Source organism: Gekko japonicus, unplaced genomic scaffold (assembly GCF_001447785.1).
Source record: "Gekko japonicus isolate JY-2015 unplaced genomic scaffold, Gekko_japonicus_V1.1 scaffold991, whole genome shotgun sequence".
Lineage (NCBI taxonomy): Eukaryota > Metazoa > Chordata > Lepidosauria > Squamata > Gekkonidae > Gekko > Gekko japonicus.
Window position 1 is genome coordinate 574,211 of NW_015166453.1, and position 25,692 is coordinate 599,902.

Consider the following 25,692-nt stretch of genomic DNA (forward strand, 5'->3'; position numbering starts at 1 on the left):
CCCCCCGCCCCCCGGTCCAAAACAGTCCAGTGGCACCTTTAAGACCAAGTTTTATTCAGGTACAAGCTCTCCCTCCTCTGCCAGGACAGATCTGCACGCCCCTCCCCCCAATAGCTAGCAATCCAAAACAGTCCAGTGGAGCCTGAGCGGTGGGTGTTGCCTTCTGACACACTTCCAGTGAGGTCAGGGGGTGTGGCATGTGCAAATGAGTTATGCTAATGAGCTCCTGCACCTCTTTTTCTACAAAATGACCCCTGCAGTGAATATAACCATTTTTTTTTAATAGGCTTCATTCGGGCTCAGCTATATCAGTAGCCGATCAGATTCTCTGATCTGTATTCAGCTTAAATAAGACGTGAAAAATACCAGTAAGGGATGCCAGCCTACAGGTAAGGTGTTTTTTCGGCTCGGTTTATGCCAAATGCATACCCCTCGTTTCCACATTAGAAACAGCTGTGAGAAGAGACAAAGGAAGGCAGGAGCTAGACTCGGCCTGTGGTCCTCAGCTGAACAGAACCTTTGCTCCTTCTCCTATGCTGTGGGCGAGGGTGTTTCCAAAGCAGGATTCTATCAAAGGAGCATCTCTTCTCTGGAGAACAGGGACGTAATGTCCACATGACTTTACTGAATGTGATTCTGCTTTATGTCCGAGAGTTCTTTTTCTCTGAACTGTGAAAACAGGATGAGCTGAGGCGCACCTTTCTAAATGGCCTGCCAGTGTAACTAGTGATGTGTGCTTTTCTCCTCTCAAAAACAGGTTCTGTTTGAGCACCCTAAAGATTTCCCTTTCTGGAGTTTCTAGAGTTTCTTACAATGAGATAAAGCAGGGAACATATTCTAGCACCTTCCCAAAATATTAGATGAGAAATTGAGCATTAAAGCTGTGCCAGGGGAATGCCTGCTGTTCGACTTTCTATGCAAGTAAAAGCAGAAGTATATTTCTCTGTTCTAATTTGGGTTGAAGCACCAAAATCAAAAGTCAAGAGAGACCAACATCTTGACTAGAACCCTATATGGTCAGGGACCTGTCGACCTAACGGACCGCCCTTCTCCACATGTGCCTCAGAGAGCACTAAGATCGGGATCCCAAAATCGCCTGGTTCTCCCGGGCTCAAAAGAGGCCAGGTTGGCTGCAATGAGGGCCAGGGCCTTCTCTGTGGTGGCTCCACACTGGTGGAGTGAGCTTCCGGATGACATCAGGGTCCTGCGGGACCTTTTGCAGTTCCGCAGGGCCCGTAGAATTAAGCTCTTCCACCAAGCTTTTAAGTAGGGCGCTGCCTTAACACCACGGCCCTGGCTGGACCCCCAACTGGACGACTAACAGCCTGGCAGGACCCTGGACTAGGGTGTAGGCGGCCATTCAAATGTTGACAGAACGTCGCCATCTCATTATAGGATGTATTGAGTAGTTATGGCTTTATATTGTAATCGTAACTTAATTTTGTTTTTACCATATTATGGAATTCTAATGTATTTCTATGTGCACGTTTGTTAGCCGCCCTGAGCCCGCCATGGCGGGGAGGGTGGGGTACGCCCTTAATAAATACATAAACAAACAAATCTCCCATGTGCTGTTCAGACAGGGTTGCCAGCTCAGGGTTGGGAAATTCCTGGAGATTTTGGAGGCGGAGTCTGAGGAGGGCGGGGTTTGGGGGGGGTGAGTTTGAGGTGTGGAATGCAGTGAAGTCCAATCAGCTTCCATATGCAAAAGACCTTGAAGGTTCCATATGCAACTGACATTCCAACTGCCTTGCGGGGGGGGGGAGTTTGAGGTGTGGAATGGAGTGAAGTCCAATCAGCTTCCATATGCAAAAGACCAGGTTGTCGCAGCAGTTGTGGTGTGGGCGGGACCTGGGCTTTGCCTTCTGATTGGTGGCGATATATGCTGAGGAGCAGTGCCATCAGCCATACACTAAGGGAGTGCATTTTAGAATTAGAACTTTGGCACCCACTATTCAATTATATATAAGGAGAGATTTCTATGTGCACGTTTGTTAGCCGCCCTGAGCCCGCCATGGCGGGGAGGGTGGGGTATGCGTTTAATAAACACATAAACAAACAAATCTCCCATGTGCTGTTCAGACAGGGTTGCCAGCTCAGGGTTGGGAAATTCCTGGAGATTTTGGAGGCGGAGTCTGAGGAGGGCGGGGTTTGGGGAAAAGGAGGGACTTCAATTGGGCCACAGAGTCCACCATCCAAAGAAGCCATTTTCTCTAGCGGATCTGATCTCAGATACCTGGAGATCCGTTGTCACAGTGGCGGATCTCCGGCTACCACCCGGAGGTTGGCAGTCCTATGCTAAGCTGATGTTACCCCCCGTGTACGAGAAGAGAGTACCGCCTACTCCTGAGTTGCCTGGCTGCTTATAAGATTTATTTCTCCGTACGTGGCCCAATGCCATTTCCTTTTTCTGTGATGTAAACACGATTCCTTATCTTGGGGCTTCTGTTTAACATTGTCGACAAAGGAGTGATCCTGTTAAGACCAAAGCGCAGAGCGCAACTGACACTTTTGTAGGAGCCCTTCAAATTATTTATTTTATTATTTATTTATTTTATCACACTTGTGTCCCCGCCCTCCCTGCCAGCAGGCTGTCTTATCAGTAGGAAACAGATCTCTGGGGTTCAACGGCTAGGGACTGGCTGCAATCCTAAACGAACTTATACTCCTCTAAGTTCACCAACCTTAATGGAATCAGAACGGGGCAGTGCTGTCTAGGACTGCACTGTTACTGCGGAAACGTCCAAAAAAATCGTTCCACTTCCTATAATCTAACGAAAACCCAGACAATTCTAGATCCTTTAAGGATTATGACGTATCTAGACAAGTTCCCACAATTAGACTGCAACCTGAACGTGAACTGAATCAACTTGAATAAATGTAAGCAGGGCTCTTTTTGTAGAAAAAACCCAGCAGGAACTCATTAGCATAATAGGCCACACCCAACAGCAGAAACTCATTATCATATTAGGCCACACCCCTGACAGCACAGCTCATTAGCACATTAGGCCGCACCCCCATGTTACCAGAAGTGTGGTTATCCAGCCACACCCACCTTTTGCTTGTTATTCTGTTTACCTTGTTTGTTGTCAAAACCCAGGGCTTTTTTTGTAGCAGGAACTCCTTTGCATGTTAGGCCACACACCCCTAATGTAGCCAATCCTAATGAGTTCCTGCTGTTGGGTGTGGCCTATTATGCTAATGAGTTTCTGCTGGGCGTGGCCAACTTGGGAGCCAGCTGGAACTCCGTTCCTGTGCGTTCCTGCCCAAAAATAGCCCTGAATGTAAGTTTACCACTTTTGCAATGTACTTCTTTGGAGATTTATTTATCTATGACTGGGCAAACTCTGCTATATTTATCTAACATCCCAATACTTCCATGGCAGAGTGGGGTTTTGAACCTGGGTCTTGCAAGCCCTAGTCCAACACCCTAATCACTATACCATGCTGGGTCTCAATGAAATAAATAGTCTTGTGTTCCTAGATTCCTCCTACGGTATAAGACGAGGAGATTTTATTTGACTGTAGCCAAACCCGACAGCTTTCTGTTGTCAAGGGGTGGGGTGCCAGTAACTGAACAAGAAGCAATTTCGGTAGTAAACTTAACATGCAAAGAATGGGCTTACATTAGTTTTTAAAACTGTATGATTGGCATTTTGGTAGGTTAGAGAATGATACAACTAATGTTTAGTTTTTTGAAGTCAAGCTCCTTTAAAGAGGAAAGTTACACGCAAGCTTAACTTTCCCCAATTATAAAAGACTGAACATTTTCCTTTAACTGTGTGTTAGGGTAGATTTTACTAGACTATTTGCTCTCTGGTTGTGAGTTCAAAAGGGTTGTTATAGTGTGCTCAACTCATAGACGAGCAGTGACAGCCAGTTTGGTGTAGTGGTTAGGAGTGTGGACTCTAATCTGGGAGAACCGGGTTTGATTCCCCACTCCTCCTCCACATGCAGCTGCTGGCGTGATTTTGGGTCAGTCACAAGTTCTTTCACGAGCAGTCCTTGAAAGAGCTCTCTCAGCCCCACCTACCTCACAGGGTGTCTGTTGTGGGGAGGGGAGGGGAAAGGAGATTGCAAGCTGCTCTGAGACTTCTTCGGGCAATGAATGGCAGGGTATAAACCCATCTTTTCTTCTCTTCTTCATTGTGTTCTTGTGGGTTTTGCCCTAGTTCATCAACATTTTATGACATGGAATTTCATTTATTTTTTTTAAACACTGATTCCCCAAAGGAACTTAAATAATATCACAATGAGTTTTAAAACCATCAACTACACATGCAACAACATAATTATAACTATATCATCCAAAAGAGAAAGGCCTCCTCTTCATGGTAAGCTTATCGTGTTTATGGACCTGGTAAGAGTAACTGCAGTGAGAGTTGTTTGGGGCAAATGATGATAACGCACTGCATGGTGTAATGGATTTCTTTTTAAATCCCATCCCAATATGTTTCCCTCCCCTCTCACAGCTCCTTCCTTACCCCATAAGTCATTTTTAAAACACATAAAGGAAGTTGTAGAAGCCATTACTTTGAAGGAGAACCATAGACGAACAGTTAGATAGTCTCCCTTCTCTGAGATAGTATGGAATCAGAAATCTACTGTAAACAGACAATAAGAGAGCAGTCCTAAACAGCAGTATTCAGAAATAATCCGGTAATTCAATATCACTTAATCTGAAGAAAGTGTCCATAGGACTGAAGCCTAAAAGTCATGCTCTCAGGAACACAGTGCAAATCTCCTAACTGCCACAAGCCAAAAAGACCTCACAAAATCACCGTGGAATTCTTGAGGTGGGAAGCTAAATAAATAAGTAAACTGCATATTCTTCTTCTTCCTTCCTCGTGCATGTGGGTAACAACCCTAACAAAGGGGACTTTATGCTTAAAAGAAGGGAAAAACTCATGGGCAACATCTACCAGGTGAAACATGCAAAACTGCAGCTTGGAAACATTTCTCTTAAAAATGTCCAGATACCAACTGGCTTGGCAGCGGGATCCACATAGGCCAGCTCTTGGTTTAAAGTAATGGTTCTTCTATCAAGTACTTAGTGTGTTAAAAAAGAAGAGAAAAATAATGTTGTGGAAATTATTAAAGGAACAGAAAAATGAGGAACAACGTGAAAAATACATTGTAAAAAAGCCCAGAAAATTCCATAGATCAGCTATGAAGTTTAGAATCTGTGTGGATTCACTTCGTACAACTATCTGAGTCTAAACTGGGACAGGTAATGAATCGGGATGAAATCCGTACATGGAAAACTGGTATGAGCATGGCTCACTTTGGGCATTATTAAGATTTAAGCAGGGAAAGGCTGAAGACATTAATCAAAAAGAGATCTTCCAGACATTCGTATGGAAAAGTAGTGGCAAAAATTGTATTGAGTCGTCCACACTGACTCATTCCAAAAGCTTTTAAGATTCGAGCTTTTACACAATGTGAGACTTTTTAACAGGATCAGCAGGTTTGACTCGCTCCCCAAATGAGGGAGTGCGTTTCCTCTTGGATTTTGGAACCCACATCACAAACAGCGAGTCCACCACCGCGCTCACGCCATGAATCAGAAGTGCAGTTTTTATACTGCTCAGCTGACTAGTTCACGGTCAGAGTGGTTCCAAGGTGGAATCAGCTGCCCAGGGAGGTGGTGAGCTTCCCTTCACTGACCGCTTTCAAGAAGGGGCTGGATGAATATTTGTCAGAGATGCTTCGGGCTGGTCCCTCATTGGGCAGGGGGTGGGACTAGGCTAGATGGTCTGTATGGCCCCTTTCCAACCCTACGATTCTATGATTCTAAGATCCAGCATCCCCAGACATGTCACTCACGATCTCAGTTATGGTCTGACTGGTGTTAGGGAGAGTAGCTTAGCCACTTCCAAATGTTCTGGGATGAGCCTTGGGGAAGGTGACCCAGAACTCATTCCAGCGTTGAATTCCTGGTGACGGAGAAAGCCAGAGAGGGATGATGTGACCCACACTGATGAAGAGATTTGCATCTGTATGGGGTTTGCATGCTTCCCCTTGATGCCAGGAAGACCAGGCAAAACCTTTATTAGGTTGCACAAGTTCCACATGTCTTTACTGGGAGACCCTCAACAGCAAACTGGAAAAATCCAGAACCGGTTGAAGAACAGAGACGGCCAGGATGATTTCCGCTTATGGTACGAGAGGAAAGATACCCTTAAAAGGGTACAAAAGTAGCAGCGGAGCTCCAGCGTAGTAGGGAGAATGGGTTCACAGGTGGAACCGGCTGCCCAGGGAGGTGGGGAGCTTCCCTTCACTGGCCGCTTTCAAGACGAGGCTGGAGGAATATTTGGTAGAGATGCTTCAGGCCGGTCCTGCATTGGGCACGGGGTGGGACTAGGCGGGTCTGTAGGGCCCCTTCCAACTCTAGGATTCTATTCCTATGCACGCCCCTTTCTTCAAAATGCAACTTGGGTTTTGCAGTGTTCACAAAATGGAAGAGATGATCAGAGGCAGCAGGGCCGGAGAGCACTGTGAGAATACCTGTGTCCAGTGTTCCCTCTAAGATGAGTTCGTGTGAGCTAGCTCACAATTTTTAGCCTCCAGCTCACAGAATTTTTGTCTTAGCTCAGGAAGGATGGGGCTCCAGAGCAAACTAATGTATGCAGCAGCCACATGGCTCGCTATCAACTTGAATGCCAGGAGCTCATAAAGCAGAATTTTTGCTCACAAGACTCCACAGCTTAGAGGGAACCTTGCCTGTGTCCTAGGGATGCTTGCTGATGGAGACAGGGGGAAAATGAAAATTCCCCGCATTAACTGATGCCGGGTTCCCTGAAATCAACAAGAATTTAAATAACGCGGAAGGACTTTTGTCCACGGGACACTGTGAACTTCAACATTTAAGCCAACTTTGGAAGAAGCTCTCAGGCTTCGTGGGGGGTGGGTGGGGGAGCTACTCACTTGCCTCTGGTTCACTTCTGACCCCCTAACGAAACACCCTTGCACTGCCCGCGCTAAGTATCACAGTTTAATCTGGACGGGAGGGAGACAGAGGAGAAAACGTTGACTCACCCGAGTGCGTCCTGAGGTGTCCAGTGAGGGCATCCCTCCTCCGGCAAGCATAGCTGCAGAAGGGGCATTTAAATGGTTTCTCCCCAGAGTGTAATTTGATGTGCCTCAGAAGGTTGCCCTTTTGTGTGAAGGAAGCTCCACATTGGTTACAGTGAAAGGGACGCTCACCTGTATTGGAGAAAGACAACAGGGAACAAATGAGACTCCACGGACAGCAAAGGTACCCACTCACTCTTCCTGCATCTGGATTCAGTTGGAACTATAGCTAAGACAATTCAGACTTACAAAGATCAGAAATCCTTTATTAGGTTGCACTTAACTGTAACCATTTCATTGGTGGCAATTTGGTAGGGGAGACCCCCCCAGTGGAGGAACTTTTCCAAGTCACGCTATTCAGCATGGAAACCAACCCAACCCCCTGGAGGTTGAGCACGCCTGTTAATCTGGAAAACGACAGTTCAGGATTCTTAAAGCGGACAAGCTGGATTCCAGTCCAGTGGCACCTTCGAGATGACAAAGCTGTTCAGCATCTAAGAGCTTTTGCGAGTCAACGCGCTCTTTATCAAATATGACTCAAACCTCATAACCCTGAAAATCTTGTGGGCCTCTCAGGTTCTACTGGAATCAAATGTAGTTGTTCTACTTCAGACCAACATGGCTGGCAAGAAGAGGGCATTTCAGATTTCCAGGGCTGGGGAGAAATAGAAGGATATCCTTCAAGCATTATCAAAGGGCCTTCTGCCGCAGACAGGTCAATGCAAATATTCCACATGCTACACAGAAGCTTAGGACACCATGAAATGATGGATACCCAACATGGAACCCCTCTTTTCCCCTTCTAATCCCCTCCAAGCACCCAGGAACTGACCCGAGTCACCTGCTTCCTCCATCCAAGTCACTGGCAAAGTAACAGAAAAGAGCAAAAGTCCAGGAGCACCGTAAAGACGAACAAAATTTGTGGCAGGGGAAGAGTTTTCGTGAGTCGCTGCTCACTCCTTCAGAAGTCTGAAGAAGTGAGCAGTGACTCACGAAAGCTCCTCCCCTGCCACATGCTTTGTTAAGTCTTTACGGTGCTCCTGGACTCTTGCTCTTTTCTACTGCTACAGACAGACTCACATGTGTTCCCTCTAAACCGAGTTAGTGTGAGCTAGCTCACAGTTTTTTAGCCTCCGGCTCACACATTTTTGTCTTCGCTCAGGAAGGGATGGCTCCAGAGCAAACTAATTTATGCAGCAGTCAAACCGCTCGCTCACAACTTTAATGCCAGTAGCTCGCCAAGTAGAATTTTGCTCACAAGACTTCACAGCTTAGAGGGAGCATTGGCCACCCATCTTGATCTACTGGCAAAGTTGTCCGCTGACGGACGCCCACCTGATGAGATGGTGCTCTGCAGACTGAGCTGCCATTGAGAGAGGTTCTCCAGCCAACGGCGACTCAGGTCCTGGTGAACAAGGTTTCATCGCTGTGGCTTCATTACACAAGGATTCAGTTCAGTAAGTGCATGTTTTCTGCTCACAACAAAACTGGAAATTGTGACCTTGCCATTTTGAGGGCCACGTATTGGAGGGGACGACACAGTATATTACACCACAATGGCTGATGTGTTGCATGAATGTTTTCCTTCTTTAGGGATGTAACAGCTGTTACGCACACAATTATCTGTCAAGTGTGGCCCTCTCATTTCTTTAGCAAAGAGAATCCCCCGATCATAGGAACTTCCAAAGCCAGGGTGTGATGACAAAGAGTTTAAGACTGCAGCAATATAAAGAAAATTCTCTTTTATCTTTTTACATTTAAATTAGCCAAGTGGCACACTGGACCAACTTAAGTTTCTAAGCTGTAGCCTGCAGCAGTGTAACCTTAGTTAACAAAGCTAATATTAATCCAAAACGAATTGCAGTTTTCGTTCTTGAACCAAACACAGCTCTTTGTAAAGGAAATGAAAAGAAAAAAAGAAAGTGAAATATTGGAGGGTAGGTGAGATGCTAGAGTAATCATTATGTGAAGGGAATGGCGGGTGGCAAATTATGGGATGAAAGGGCTTCTTAGAGATGCTTTACAGAAAGGAAAACAAGAAGGGGGGAAAGTTGCCAGCAATCCAAGTGAGAACAATGCCCAGATTTCTACCAGGACACTCAGACAATCACGCAGGGGGCTTATTGTGAGACCTTGTGTGTGCCACCTCCTAATAAAGGACTAACAACAACCAGTACTTGGGCTGCAGAAACTTTAGGGTTACTGATCAACATGTCACTTCTCACCAATGTTAAGTTGTATAGTTTAAGTTATGAAAATGGCTTTGTGGACGGCTCTTGTTCTGAATTTTGATGAGGTTTGGCTCCTTAATTGCAAAAAGCTGCTGCTCCGTGATCTAGCAGTGACAAGGATGGACTGCATTGCGGGATGTGAAAATAAACAGTGAGGTGCGCGTCTGGTAGGGGAGACGGACATGTGTTGACATCAGCTCTGCGAAGAATTTATCCTTGCTCCGACTGCATGCTCTGGGGGGTGTGCGGTCAGACACTGACAACCTGGTAAGCAGTGTTCCCTCTTAGCTGAGTTAGTGTGAGCCAGCTCACAATTTTTTAGCCTCCAGCTCACACATTTTTGTCCGAGCTCAGGAAGGATGGGGCGCCAGAGCAAACTAATTTATGCAGTAGCCAAATTGCTCGCTCACCACTTTAATACCAGTAGCTCACAAAGTAGAATGTTTGCTCACAAGACTCCACAGCTTAGAGGGAGCATTGCCTGGGAAGTGTATGATCTCAGCGTCCAACATGACCTTGTAGCATGGGGAGCTTCTAGATAATGTAACCGTTAGCTTGCAGGTGCTGGGGGCGGCCATAAGGGCAAGCTTGGATCTTTAGCGGGCTGAATAAGAATATCGATTGGGTGGTTGGCATAGGGGGATGTCCTGCTTGTAGTATAGGGTCGGAACTGGCATCCGAAGGCCAGTTCCGACACAGAATCTGTCTATGCTTGGAGTCTACCTCTCAATAAACGTATCTTGCTGCTACAAGAGTGTTGTGGGAGTGATTGCATCCAGGACTTAACAGCAGTCCTCAAGAGAGGACAGCATACCCCCCCCCACTACATCCAAGCAGTGCCCTTGAGTTCTGGCTTGTTGGGAGAGGGAGAACATTTTTTCTTTGTCAGCTCTCTCCACCGAATGTATAATTTTATAGACCTCTATAATGTCCCTCGTTTGTCATCTCTTTTCCAAACAGAAAAGTCCCGGCCTCTCCAGCCTTTCCTCCTAGGGAAGGGGCTCCAATCCCCCCATAATCTGGGTTGCCCTCCTCGGTACCTTTTCCAGCTCTGCAACATCCTTTTGGAGATGGCGTGACCAGAGCTGCATGCAGCCTTCCAGCACAGTCAGCTGCCTCAGAGAGCCTAGTCTTCCCAGGCGGGGCAATGCTCCCTCTAAGTTGTGGAGTCCCTAGTCTTCCCAGGCGGTCACCAAGGCTCCCTCTCAGCTGTGGAGTCCTGCGAGCAAACATTCTACTTTGTGAGCTCCTGGCATGAAAGTTGTGAGCGAGCGATTTGGCTCCTGCTTAAATTAGTTTGCCCTGGAGCCCCATCCTTCCTGAGCAAAGACAAAAATCTGTGAGCCAGAGGCTAAAAAACTATGAGCTAGCTCACACTCACTCAGCTTAGAGGGAACATTGGCTGTCACCAAGACTTGGACAGAGTCACGTCTGAGACTCCCTGACAGCCCTCCCAAAACTAGTGGGGTCCACCACTTATCGATAGCAAACCAGCGAGGATGAGTTCCTATCCCCTGAACTTTAAGCAAAAAACGATCTACCCATGACAGAGGTTCTAGCTCTAAGTCCTGAAACAGATCCCTGGCAAGCTGCTCGGTGCACTAAGTCATATCTCGCTCGTGTCCTTCTTCACATCTGGACCCCAAACAACCTTGATTAGTCTTACGGGTGCAAGGGAAGACAAATACACCGACCCTTGGCCACACAGGTCAGATTTGGAATGGAAGTGGAAAACCCCAGCACAACTGAACTGGGGGGAGGGGGGATTCCAATACCTGAGACCACTGCCACCAGCTGAGGCGGGGGGCTCCCCGGGGTGCAAGGCAGACCAGTACAACAAGATTGCTAACCTGTCCCTGAAGCCCAACAAAAGGAACCAAGGAATCAAGGCCAGCAACTGTCTGGATCAGGATATCTGTGAAGGCCTCCAGAAGGGTTATGGCCACACCTCTCCCCGTTTGCCCCAAGTTACAGGGACAACCACATACCCAGCCAGAGCTAACAGGGGCCAGGACAAAGATACTCCTATACCAGCCTGCCAGGGTTTTAGTTGCATGCCTCAAATCAATATCCTCCTCCAGGATTATGTAACGTGGGAGGGAAATCATTTACATAACCAAGATCCAGCCAGGGCCACAACTCAGGTCTCTTGTCCCTAAGTGAAGGACAGAGAGTGAGTCTGAACATGAATGACATCTTGATCTCCAGGGCCTGCCCCGCTCCCACAACCATTCCTCCTCACCTGTCTCACCACAGCTACACAACTAAGCTCGGGACAAACCACGCTTCTAGGTGCTTCCAAAAGATGCCCTGCTGCTCCTCCCCAACTAAGCTAAAAACTAATTCCCTCCACTAAAACTATTGCTCAATCGACAGCGGGTGCGGCCGGCTATGCCAAACCAATAACAGCCTAGCAAAAGCAGGCAGAGCTCTCAGCCGAAGAGGGGGAGAAGGTGTTAAGACCTCTCTTTTTTGGCCAGTTGTATTATCAAGTTCTTGGGCTCTATCAGCCACTTAAGAAAATAAGAAGAGCCAGTGGTCCATCTAGACCAGCATCCTGTCTCACACTGTGGCCAACCACAGTTCCTCTGGAGAGCCAACAACAGGGCATAGGGGCCGAGGCCTTCACCTGAGAAGAGCATCAGAAGAGCCCTGCTGGATCAGGCCTGTGGTCCATCTAGTCCAGCATCCCGTCTCACACAGGGGCCAACCAGTTCCTCTGGAGGGCCAACAACAGGGCAGAGAGGCCGAGGCCTTCCCCTGATGTTGCCTCCTGGCTATGGGATTCAAAGGAAGTATAGTGCCCAGATCACACAAAATGGTGGTATCCCTTTACTCTGCTCTGGTTAGACCTCACCTAGCAATGTATTGTGCTCAGTTTTGGGCACCACAATTTAAGAAGGATATAGACAAGCTGGAACGTGTCCAGAGGAGGGCAACGGAGATGGTGAGGGGTCTGTAGACCAAGTCCTATGAGGAAATGTTGAAGGAGTTGGGCCTGTTTAGCCTGGAGAGGAGACGACTGAGAGGTGATATGATAACCATCTTCAAGTACTTGAAGGACTGTCATCTAGTGGATGCTACGGAGTTGTTTTCTGTTGCCCCAGAAGGTCAGACCAGAACCAACAGGTTGAAATTAAATCAGGAGAGTTTTCAGCTAAACATTAGGAAGAACTTTAGAGTGGTTCCTCAGGGGAACAGAGTTCCTCGGGAGGTGGTGGGCTCTTCGTCTTTGGAGGGTTTCAGACAGAGACTAGATGGCCATCCGATAGCAATGCTGATTTTGTGAACTTAGGCAGATCCTGAGAGGGAGGGCAGGAAGGGCTGCATCAGTGCTTAGTTCTTGTGGCTCTTTCTTGTACATCCAGTGAAATGCTGATCACCACTTTGGGGTCAGGAAGCAATTGTTCTCCAGGCCAGTGAACCTGGAAAGTTTTTTTCCATCTTCTGGGCATGGAGCAGGGGTCACTTGGAGGTTTGTGTGGGGGGAGGTATTTGTGAATTTCCTGGATTGTGCAGGGAGTTGGACTAGATGATCCCTTCCAACTCTATGATTCTATGAGATGCCTTCCTCCCAAGTGTTTGGCCACCCCCAGGCAACCCAAAAATGGTGTCCTAATCTCTCGCAAGAGGAAGGAACCTAGCATGAGTTTGGGGAACTCTACAGGGCATTTGAGATACTGCCCAGGCTTTTTTGAAAGATGCCTGGGTACAGGAGAAGGAGAGGCACGCATGCACACAAGCACCAAGCTGGGAAAGGCCAAACTTATGTAAAGTGACAGACTTCATCTGGCAATTGGCTGTAGACAATAAAAACCAGTCTGGCCACCCAAAGGCCAGCCAGGCGGCAAGCTTTACACCAACATGCCATCTCCTCCCTGCCCAACCTCCAGCCAAAGTGTCACATGCAATAGAGAGCCACACCCCTGGATTGTATAGTGGCTAAAGAGGTTGCCTTTGGCAGGCAGACATCCATATATTTGACAGATTCTTTTTGTATAAAAGAACTGGCTCATGACCAACTGTAAGACTAAAAGATCTGGGTGGCCACTCACAATTCTGGAAGAGAATCAGCCTTACTTTATCTCTCACCTTCAGAATACTTTTTCATGGGTATGCACTTTCAAGATCAAACAGGGACAGAAACCCCTCTTATATGCCAGGGTTGCCTGTGTTCTCAGGGTCTTCTGACACGATCGGAGAATGAAGGGCCAGGCCCGAATGACTGCTGCCTGGCTTGAACATTGTGGTCACTGATACCTCTCCCTCATGTCTATCTGACTTGATTCTGCAGCTCCAAGCGCAGTCGGACATATTCCCTGACCTCCCACTTTAAAGCCCTACATTGCTTGGGACTAGGGGTGTGCATTCGGCTTTGCCGAATTGAAAAAACACCTGAAAAATACCTGGGAAGGGGTGTAATGGTGCCAAATGTATTCGACAGTACTGATTTTTCCCGAACCCCAGTATCTTGCTGGTATTGGGATTTGGGAATATTGGTACATACCAATATTTTTCAGGCTTGCTTTACCTGAACCCAAAAAATACGATTTTTTTTGTGCACTCCCCTAGTTGGGACCGGGATATCTGAAGGACTGCCTTCTCCCATATGTTCCTGTCTTGGAATTAAGATCACATCCATCAAAGACGCTCATCTGGTGGGTACACGAGAGAGGGACTTTTCGGTGGCAGCCCCACGATTATGGAACAACCTCCCTGGGGCAGTACCACTTCTGGCCCCCTCACTTTTGATCTTCAGGAGTCAGGCGAAAACAGTTTTATTTGGGACTGCATTTGGTCGAGTTTAGTCGCAGTCCTGAGTAATTATTTTAAATCTTGGTTTTTGTGTTTTTAATGTATTTTGTGTGTTTTATTTTATTGTGTTGGAAGCCACTTTGCGCTCCGTAGGGAAGAAAGGCAGCTAATAAATGTTTGCAAATAAAATAAATAATGAACAAAATCTGCTGTCCCCCCATCTGGCTTTAAGACAGGGGTGTCGAACTCATTTGTTATGAGGGCCGGATCTGACATAAATGAGACCTTGCTGGGCTGGGTCATGTGTGTCATAAAACGTAATGCCAGGTAGCGGAGATATAAACTTTATAAAGGACACAAACACAAAAGTTTTTTTTAACTTAAAATAAAAACATGCTTAAAACATCAGCACTCTTGCAATATTTTGTTTATTTAACAGTGTCTTATAACTGACACCTCTTGGGCTGAATTCTTGCATCAAAATGTCTGTGCTGTTGCAATCTTGAGTATGCTGTTCAGGTGTGTATCTGTAAGCTGCAAACCTACGATGATGGAGCAGCAGCAGAACTGGAAGAAAGAAGCAGAAGACAGCCAGTTCCACGGCGGGCCTGATAGAAGCCCCCGGGCCGCATGTTTGACACCCCTGCTTTAAGATCTGCCGACGTTCAGACCAGGGGCTCAGTGGTGAAGAACCGGGGAATTTAGGGGCACTGCCGGCCAGAAATCGTTCTTCAGCTCCAGTGCAACCCGCATCACCATGCCGTTGTGAGAACCCATCCTAAGAACGCAATCAACTGGGGGACACCTGGAAGTCCCCTACTGACACCTATTTATTAAGGAAAGGTTAACAGGTGTTGCAGGTTTCGGCAGTGAAGCCGGTGTCATAATGCAGTTGCACTGAAGTCCCTGAGGTGACGCATGGCACACACTAATATCATTTCCAGAGAAAGCCAGCTCCCTAATTACACTTCAGAGCCACAATTACTCCTTATTTAGTTGCTTACTTTGTGCTGGCCGGTTACATCACCACAAGTAAGAACTGCCTCTAGGAGAGCAGGCGAGGAGGTTTTAATCAACTGGAAGACCTGGGTCCTTTTCCCCCCTCTGCGTGTTCAGGCGGTACGATGTGCTGCAGGTGACTAAAAGAGGCGTGCTCTGGTGGGCTAGCAAACAGTCTGTGGGCGATTAGCTGTCGCTGACTGATTTGCAAATAGATGTTGACTACTAAGGAAAAATAAAGGATAAATACTAGTACTTAGCAGTTAGAGACCACACCTCAGAATGCTCAGAGGGTAACAGAATGCAACGGAATGTGCCACACTGTACAGCGGGGGAGAGTGGGGAGTGGGCTGTACCATTCAGAGGGGAGGCCGTGTGAGCTTATTGTAGCAAATCAGAAGTCTAGCGAAAGCTTAAAGACTAACAGTTAGGGATGGGCATGAACCAGCCCAAGAAATAAAGTCTGTCACAAATTTTGGCTGGTTCGCGGTTTGTGAAATAATATCAAGTTGATTGGCACAGTCACAGGTTCACAGGTATCAATGATGATTTTCAACATTCATAATAGCTACAGTTCCTAGTCGAGCCTTCCGTGGGCTATTGGTACTGTGATGCGGTTTGTGAAGCCATGTTCGTGAACTGAAGAACTTCAACGAATTTTGATGCTGTTTGTGGTGATTTGTGAAGAGCAGAAGGCAGGGATTTAAATGGCTTGAAGCCATTTAAACTGCTTTTTGTTCTTCACAAAAATGGCTATGTGGTGGGGAGCTCCCTGCGGCTCAGCTGTTTGGTTTAAATGGCTCTCAGCCCTGCTTTTTGCACACCACCAAAAGCCACGGCAAGCAGAAAACGGGGTGAAATGCCTCCCAGCCATTTCACCCTCTGCTTTCTGCTCCCTGCCAAAAGCAGCAGGAAGCAGAAAGCAGGGGCTTAAGGCTCAGAGCCATTTGAACCCCTGCTTTCTGCTACCTGTCACTTTTCACGGGGAGCAGAAAGCAGGGGTTTAAACTTTAAATGGTTCACAAACAGATACGAACGGGTTCAGCTCATGAACTGGCCTACTGGTTTGGGGGTCCAGCCACAAACCACAAACTGAACCCCACCATCCCTACTAACAGTATTCATTCCAGCATGAGCTGTTCGGAGTTTGAGCTCACATTTGGGGAAGTAAGTGCTGACAAAAGCTCATGCTGTTATACATACTGAAGTCTTTAAGCTGCCCCTTTGCTTCCGCTTTGTTTTCTGTCATTCAGACCACAGATGTGGGGCACCCTTACTGAATGCCCCCTCTCATTTTTTTTTAACAAAGAATTCCCTGAAAATAAAAGCACCAGCATATCTCAGAGCAAGATTCTACTCCCTGTTCTGCTACTTTCTACTCTCAGGAAGGTAAGTTTCAGAGGGCAGCCATGCTGGTCTGCAGTCGAGGACATGGATTCGAGTCCAGTAGCACTTCAGAGAGCAACAAGAGTTTGAGACTGCAGGCGTTCAAGAGTCAAGGCTCCCTTCTTTGGATCTGACGAAGGGGCCTTTGACTCTCTAAAGTGCATACCACAAAAATCTTGCTGGTCTCTAAGATTGAAGGTCAAAGAAGACAGGGACGGCAAAGGAGGAGATGGTTAGACAGTGTCATCGATGCAACGAACATGAAATTGAGCCAACTTCAGAGGACGGTGGAAGACAGGAAGGCCTGGCGGGATCTGGTCCATGGGGTCGCGAAGAGTCGGACTCGACTGTGCGACTGAACAACAACAAAAAGGTGCTCCTGCACTTGAATCTAACTACTCTCAGGGAGATTTTCACCTGCAGATAATCCAAAGTACTGTTCCCCTATCTGTAAGGAGGAAGGTTTTTCCCACCCCAGAACTCAATACTTCAAGCACATTTCCTTCTGCCACGTGCTTGGACCTGGACATCATAATCGTTGCAAGCACCATGAGAGGATCAATGGCATGGAGACTAAGTGCAAGCTTATATATAGCAAGGAATCATTTGTCTCTTTGAAAGTAAAGTGCAGGATTCGATATGTCCAGGAAAACCCACAGAGGAAAAGTTTTGGATCATAAAAAAACGAAGGGGCGTTTGGAGCAGCGGAAGAGGCAAACCGTTTCTGCACAACTGAGAGTATCTGAACAGCCAACGCGTTTGCACAGAGAGAACGACAGCCATTCCTCTGTGTAGGGATTCTCACAAAGGGAAGCCTCTGAAGGAATTCTGTCACAACGCTGCTTTAAAATGAAGTCCTGAAGTGCTTCCAATGTACAAATTGTCTGTGCACTTACCCACTACCGCAATGCAATGCAAAACACGAAGGAGCACTTGGGTTGTCTTCTGTGGCCAATTCAGTGGCAATTATTCTGTGTTCGTGTCCGAGAATCAGCCTTCCCAGCGCATTCAGAAAGACCCACCAAAAGCCTGCCCTACTGAGGCCAGGAGGGTCACCCAAGCTACCCTTCACCCCACGGAAACTTCTCAGTCACACTGGCCAGGATTGGCTCTGAGCAACGGCACACTCTAAACTCTCCACCCTCCACTCTGTTACTTTTTCCTTCCTCTTTTCCATTCATTCCCCTTACTATTTTCATTCCTTCATTCTTGGGTTTTGGTTCCAGCAGTCCTTTTCTCTCCACCACCACCATCCCCGATCCATATATTTAACTTGTTTTTCATTTTCTGCATCTACACACTATGGAGCCTGAGAATGAAGCTGTATAAATATTAGCGAGGGACTGACTGATGGCGGCTCATGAGCCAGCTGCAGCCTGGACACAGTGAAACGGAGCCCAATCTTTATGGGCAGTGTGCCACAGAAGTTCCCCAATACTATGCCAGTATACATGATATAGCACACCCCCACATAACAAGAAGGAGAAGAAGAGACGGGACTTCTAGCCCTTCACTACCCAAAGGAGTCTCAGAGCGGCTTCCAAACTCCTTTCCCTTCCCCTCCCCACAACAGACACCCTGTGAGGTCGGTGGGGCTGAGAGAGCTCTGAGAGAAACTGCTCTTTTTTCAAGAACTGCTGTGCCAGAACTATGGCTTGCCCAAGGTCATCCAGAAGGTGCAAGTGGAGGAGTGGGGAATCAAACCCGGTTCTCCCAGATTAGAGTCCGTGCACTTCACGACACCGAACATTGGGTGTGGCTTTGCATTTCACCTGCTGAGTCAGGGAGAGGCAGGCAGAGAAGACGTCCTGACTATACCACAGCAGCCCTGACCTGGACGGCCCAGGGGGCCCCGATCTCATCAGATCTCGGAAGCTAAGCAGGGTCGGCCCTGCCTAATACTCGGATGGGAGCCAGGCTCCCCCTAAGCTGTGGGGTCTCGTGAGCAACGATTCTGCTTTGTGAGCTCCTGGCATTAAAGTTGTGAGTGAGCGATTTGGCTGCTGCGTAAACCAGTTTGTTCGGGAGCCCTCCTTCCCGAGGTGAGACAAAAACCTGTGAGCTGGAGGCTACAAAACTGTGAGCTAGCTCACATTAACTCAGCTTAGAGGGAACACTGGATGGGAGACCGACAAGGAAGCTCAGGGTCACTACACAGAGGGAGGCAAGGGCAAACCACCTTTGCGTATCTTTTTTCCTGACCTGCATGGCCCAGGCTGGCCCGATCTCATCAGACCTCGGAAGCTAAGCAGGGTCGGCCCTGGTTAGCATTTGGATGGGAGACCACCAAGGAAGACCGGGTGGTTTGCTGCGCAGAGGCAGGCAGTGGCAAACCACCTCTGCACGTCCCCTGCCTTGAAAACCCCACAGCCTGAACACTCTCGTGTGCCACGGACGGCTGCTGCTGGTGCCACTTCATGCAGTTCCTGCTTCTTATTAAAGAAGCAGCCAATTTGCTCGGGGGAGGGGGGGAGATCACCCCTACAGAGTGCCCTGGTCAGCTATTTCAGTTCAGATTATCTGAAACGGTTCCTCTGGGATGGTTTGATCTTCCGTTTGATATATCTTATTATGGAACTTCTTCTGGGAACACGCCAGGCTTTTCAGGGCAACGTGAGCTCACTGTCGGTATTCTCCCTATTTTTACCGCGCCGATGCCCTGCAAAACACTGAATCTAGGATGTCCATTAAACCCATCTCCGTATCCGTTCCATCAACGCTCATAAGACGCACTACACGCAAATGTTCCAGAAAGGAAGCGACATTCTTCGTCTGTTGCAACAGATACAAACGAAGAGTTTTCGATTTGGTGCCTTTAAAGACTGAAAACGTGCTGTGCCCACATGAGCTTTTATGGACTAATGCCCGTTTCTTCACGCTCAGTGAGAAGATTCTCACTGTGCATTCGTTTTACGTAGGGGTCTGAGGGGAAAACCATCAACAAATGGACTGCAAGGTTAAGGGGCCATGAAATGAAAGCAGACCGGGGCGAAATGTAATTATATAAAACTGAAACTTCATCAAGGGGGAAAAAATACAGAGGCCGTGTTATTCTTGGCGAAGCCTGGGGCTCCTGGCTAACCCCTGTAGTTAACCAGGAGCCCCCCGGTTTCGCCAAGACAGTTAACACCAGAAATTAGCACTCCTCAAGTCTCTGTTCAAGCCAGTTAAATGAGTTCCGGGTTACATTCAGAGGCTGAACTCTCATTTAATAGACACACTCTGACATATTTGAAAACTCCTGGCTTGAACAGCTAAAAGGGAAACAAATAAATGATGTGTGCATTTATCAGAAAAGACACAACATAAGGAGAGTCCTTTTGGATCGGAACAGGGGTCCACCCTCCTCCTTCCAAAGCACCCAGCTTCAGGGATGGACCGCACCGCAGGAGAGAGCTTCCGTTTAGCAAAGGGACTCACAGCGGCCGACAGATCCATCCTCCGTGAAAGGTTTTACCGTTACTCTTTATGCATTTCGCAAAGTGAAAGGTGCCCTGATTTTAGCAAATGTCCTATTCTGGGCAAGAAGCTCAGGCAATCGAATAACTGGAGATGGTCAGGAATTTGCAACGGAGCCCCGGCTTTAAGGAAGTCGGCGTGGGATGCGCCTTCACGGAGAAGAGTTCGATTCCAGTCTGGTGGCACCCGAGAGACCAACAAGCTTAACGGTCTCCACAGGGGCTCCCGGACTCGAACCCAGCCGCTCCACCACAGACCCAGAGAGCTGCCCTCTGGAACCAGCTTCACAAAGAAGGACGCCTTACAGAGAAACTACATTTCTCGGAAGCCTCTATTGCCACGAAGGGGTCTGTTCTGCAAAATCTATGCCGTGAACCTGCAAACAAGGCTCCGGCTTTGGAAAGCAGAAGCTGTTCCTCGCCACACTTTTAGCCGCCATCGGGGCACTGAGAAAAGCAAGGGAGCAAGTCAGAAAACACCGACGCGAGAAACACCAAAGGCAGTCATCACGTTTTTCTTTCGGCTGCTTACCAGTGTGACTCCTTTTATGTACCATAAGCACATTGGGACCAATGCAAACCATGCCACAGACGTCACATTTCAGTTTACCATTCGGAAGCCGGATTCCTCCCTCGCCCGACAGTTCCTGCAGCTTCCTGCTGTCCACCATCTCGTGGTTCTCAGAAAGGGTCTCCTCCAGACTGCTCCCTTCATCGAGACCCCTGAGCCCGTCTTCCTGCTTCAGGGGCTTCCTGTCGGAATCCTCATCATCACTTTGCATTTCTAGCTTTATGGAATTTGCTGCAAATTAAAACAACAACAACAACACGACGTTAATTTTGTTTCCCCTCTAACCGCAAGCATAAAGAACGAGCATAGCTCTTATGTTAGCCCTAAAAGTAGTTTCAGTTTAGTTTATTGTAATCAGCCACTGGCCGTTACAAAATTACAAAACACAAATCATGAACAACCTATAGGTTAAAAGTCAGACTATACAAAAACACCAGAGATCAGTAACAAAATATGACTAATTTAACACAGTAGCCTGAATAATGCCCATTCCCGATGCCACCTTGGAACGTATACTCTTTGCAGCAAGGGCAAATAATGAAACTTTATAAGGGACAAAGGCATCAATGTCAGATAACAAAAATGAATTTTTTTCCCTCAACGGGGTAAGCACTAAGACCAGATAAAATACCTGCTAAAAATTTAGCCCTCGGACTAGACCACAGTGGGCAAAAGAGAATGTAGTGAGGTAAATCCTCAAGTTCGTGGGAACCCCAAATACACAGACGATGGGCCAATGGAGTTTGATTGAATCGGCCCTCCAAAATTGCTGTTGGGATTGATTGAACCCGAAGAGAGGTAAAGGACGCTCTAAGTACGTGTTTAGAGATATTAACTAGGCATGGAGAGCCCTAAGAGTAAGTAGATTCCAAAATTGGTTCACAAGACATTTTCCAGTCCCAGCAAGCTGCAAATTGCTTGAGAGTCTGTTGACTTGCTGCGATGCCCAGTAAGCTCACAAGGGAAGAAGAATGAAGGTTGGCCATATTTGATTGTAAAACGTACGATGGAGAGAAACTGAAGACAGCCACCGTCACCAAGCCAGCACGGACATCGTCAGTACATGCTCAAGCTGCATTTCTCTGGTTCTCCTGCTCTGGGTTGCTGGGGGGGGGTTTACGAGGAAGCAAGAGTAGCAGTGATGGTTACCATGACAAAAGGTTCCAGAAACCGTGTGAACTGGCACTGACTGGCATAAACTCCCCCTGGAAACGTGGACATCCAAATTCACAACAATCACTTTCGCTACACCCTGACCTGGCTGGCCAAGGCTGGCCCGATCTCACCAGATCTTGGAAGCCAAGCAGGGTCGGCCCTTTCCACCATGGAAGCACCTGGAATCTACCTTATTCCAAGTCGGACTAGCGACAGCCCTCCAAAGCCTCGTTCGGATCTCTTGTCATCCAAGATCCCCTGTAAGTGGAGATGCTGGGGACGGACTCTGCCCTTTGGTACGCAGGGTACTGGCGCCACTCATTCGGCTACAGCCTTGCTCCGGGGAGCCCGTGACGGAAACCGAAGACAGAGCAGCTGACCCCGAGCCGTCAGGCCCACTTTTCCCTCCTAGCAAGATATATAAGAGCTCATCCACTCAGCTCAGCTTAGCCAGATCATAGTTTAGTTAAACAATCCTCGAAAACTTTTACCAAAAGCATTTTCAGTGGGAGAAAATTTCGATAAAAGTTTTGAACAACCTTTATTGAAACTTTTTTTTAACCACTGAAAATGCTTCCGATAAAAAGTTTTCAAAAGTTATTTAGTTAGACAGCAGTTCAGATCCCGCTGAGTATTTCCAGACAGCGGGACACACACTCTCAAAACACAGCTTTTTTATTTAAGCCCCCTCTTCCTCCCCCTCCCCAGCCTGAAATGTCTCAAGTGCTCCTGGGGGACCCCTCCAGCAACAAGCTCTCAGGGGGCATTTCAGGCACTGCAGGAGAGAGGAGGTGAGAAAGCTGCTTTTCAGGAGCAGGTATCTCTCCGCCTGTGAAAATGCTCCATGGTGTCCATGCCAATCATTCTCCTGATCTGAGTGCGCGGACAGGGCTGGCCATTTCCTGTTCCTTTGAGCCGTGACCTCTGTTTCGGTTCCTTCTCCTCACCTTGCCCCTGAAACAACCGGTCTTGATTTTCAGGAGTGTCACCTTCTCATGACCCATCCGCTGGGGTGACCGACAGTGGTGGTCTGCACCATCGGAAACCAACTGACAACACAGGCTCAGCACATGAGACATTTCCGAACAACCTCTTGCTTCGACCGTGATGTTCCATTCTAAACTCTGGCTAGAATCCAGTGGGAAACAACAGCACAGCAAAACAGAGCGAGTCCGCTCCGGAGCAGGAGGCTCCACTCAAACGCACTGCCGGGACCCACTTCGTCCAAAGGTGCCCACGCTGAGAGGAGGAGGAGGAGGCACGTGGCCAAGCATCTGGCTTGGCATCCCCTGGGCACCAGAAGCAAAGTTGTGTACGCGGCTCCGCGTTCCCAGCCCTCCCTGTCCTCAGACCTTACCATTGTCAGGAGCCTGCCATTAGAGCTTGTTGCTGTGTGAGATTCCTCTCCATCTGGGACCCGCAGCTCTCCAAGGAGGGGAAGGCAGCGGCAGGAGGGATCTCCTCAGCTCGGCAGGAGTCGTTTGCTGCTTAGGCAATCCCCACTGCCTTAATCTGACTTCACGCACCTTCGCATATATAGATGTAATTGCTACTATATTTCATAGAGGAGACAATCCCGCCACAGTGAAGCACTCGTCATTTTATAGGGGAGATTTGAGTACACACTGAAATTTCCTACTTAAGTCGGATAACACTTAAAAATCACAGTTCTGGGAGCACCAGAAGAACACAAGAGAAGCCATGTTGGATCAGGCCAATGGCCCATCCAGTCCAACAGTCTGTGTCACACGGTGGCCAAAACCCAGGGGCCATCAGGAGGTCCACCAGTGGGGCCAGGAGACTAGAAGCCCTCCCACTCTTGCCCCCCAAAAGCACTAAGAATACAGAGCTTCACTGCTCCAGGCATAAGAACACAAGAGAAGCCATAATGGATCATGCCAATGGCCCATCCAGTCCAACACTCTGTGTCACAAGCAGTGGACAAAACCCAGGTGCCATCAGGAGGTCCACCAGCGGGGCCAGAACTCCAGGAGCCCTCCCACTCTTGCCACCCCCCCCCCAAAGCACCAGGACAGTGTTCCATCTATACCTTGTGGGTAATAGCCACTGATGGACCTCATGAGTTCTTTTTGTTTTGCAAAATGCCGTAAACTGTTATTGTGTTAACAACTGTATGTGGTGGTTAAGCCTTTCTCTTAAAAAATCACTGTTGAGGAATTTGTGCTGAGAAGCAGTAACCTGCTTAAGGCCTACACAACAGGCAGAACTTTATATTCCATTGAAATCACCCATTTCTTCCATGGAACTCAAGGCACGCACACGGACCAAAGGCAGGCCTGCATAACTTGAACAGGGCAGCAGATGCTTGTGGCTTCAGACTCTGCCTGGGGCTTGAATGCCCATTTTCTGGCTCCGGATAGAGGAGGCTTGCATCTCAAAAACTCATCCCCCCCCCCAAAAAAAAAACCCCTCCAATCTTATTGGTCTTTAAGTTGCTACTGGACCTGAATTTAGCTGTCCTCCTGCAGACGAACATGGCTGCCCCCTGGAAGAGCCCAGGTCTGCATTACTTCAGCGCTGGAGATTTTTCCAGCCCCAATCTCAATGTACAGAGTAGAAAATACACCCATCAAAGACAAATTCTGAAATTCCCCTGCTGCTTCCCTGGTTCCAAGAGCAAGATCATTTCGAGAATCGTTCAGTTTAACACTTCTTTGCCCCTCCAGACGTGCAGCGGCCTCTCTATTTCACTGCCAATTTTGATATAATTCTAATGAGCGGTTTCTCGTTGCTTCCTTATAGGCATTGCCTTGAATGGCCAATTTTCTTTTATTTATTTATTTTTTTTGCTGGCTCGCAGCTGCTTAACCACCTTTACCACCACCCCCAAGGAGGCAAAATACAACTTTCTGCAGTCCTCAACAGACCCTCTCTGCTTGGACTGCTCCGTGCCCCACTCTTTCATGCTACAGGAGGAGGAGGAGGAGGAGGAGGAGGAAGAAGAGGAGGAAGAAGAGGAGGAGGAGGAAGAGATTGGATTTATACCCCGCCCTTCACTACCGGAAGGAGTCTCAGAGAGGCTGACAAACTCCTTTCCCTTCCCCTCCCCACAACAGACACCCTGGGAGGTAAGTGGGGCTGAGAGAGCTCTGACAGAAACTGCTCTTTTTTCAAGGACAGCTCTGACAGAACTATGGCTTGTCCAAGGTCATCCAGCAGCTGCAAGTGGAGGAGTGGGGGAATCAAACCCGGTTCTCCCAGATCAGAGTCCACACACTTAACCACGACACCAAAATAAAAAAGGTAGGCTCTGCTGAGTTCTGCCATCCTCAGACCGGCTGTGTTCCCCCCACCCCCACCCCCGGATTTCCCCTGTTGGATTACCAGCTGCCTAATCAGGTTTGGATCCTCCGGTCCTCAGGAAGTGGGGCTCCAACTGGAACCTGCCTAGGAAGGTAGCTATGAGGCCCTGCCCCTCTGTGGTCTCTCTGCTGCCTCCGGGAGTGATGCCCTTTGCTCACTGCAAACGCGTGGGGGGGGGGGCATTCAGAATGTCTGCATCTCATAGACTGCATTCTGCTGCTGAATATTAACATATTAGTTTGCCCCTCAGTTCAGTTCTCTCTGATTTCCCAAATTTATACCAGGAGACTGGTCACAAGAACATAAGAGAACATAAGAGAAGCCAATGTTGGATCAAGCCCATCCAAACCAACACTCCTTGTCACACAGTGGCCAAAAATACCAGACGCCCTCAGGAGGTTCATCAGTGGGGCCAGGGCACTAGAAGCCCTCCCACTGTTGCCCCCCCCCAGCACCAAGAATACAGAGCATCCCTTGCCCCAGACCGAGAGCTCCTATCTATACTTTGTGGCTAATAGCCACTGACAGACCTCTGCTCCGTATAAGAACATAAGAGAAGCCAACGTTGGATCAGGCCAGTGGCCCAGAGCATCCCTTGCCCCAGACCACTTTGTGTCACACAGAGGCCAAAAATACCAGGTGCCATTGGGAGGTCCAGCAGCGGGGCCAGGACACTAGAAGCCCTCCCACTGTTGCCCCCCCCAGCACCAAGAATACAGAGCATCCCTTGCCCCAGACC

The 25,692-nt window shown here is 48.1% G+C and overlaps 1 protein-coding gene across 1 annotated transcript in view; it reads right to left on the reverse strand.

The window, feature by feature from the left end:
- IKZF2 (IKAROS family zinc finger 2) overlaps positions 1-25,692 on the reverse strand; it is a gene marked incomplete at its 5' end in the record, with an annotated part of 135,109 nt that overhangs the window by 36,608 nt on the left and 72,809 nt on the right. Inside the window, 2 exons of the mRNA XM_015412029.1 lie at positions 7,039-7,206; positions 20,514-20,705. Coding sequence (XP_015267515.1) covers positions 7,039-7,206; positions 20,514-20,705 — 360 coding nt within the window. The remainder of the gene's footprint in view (positions 1-7,038; positions 7,207-20,513; positions 20,706-25,692) is intronic.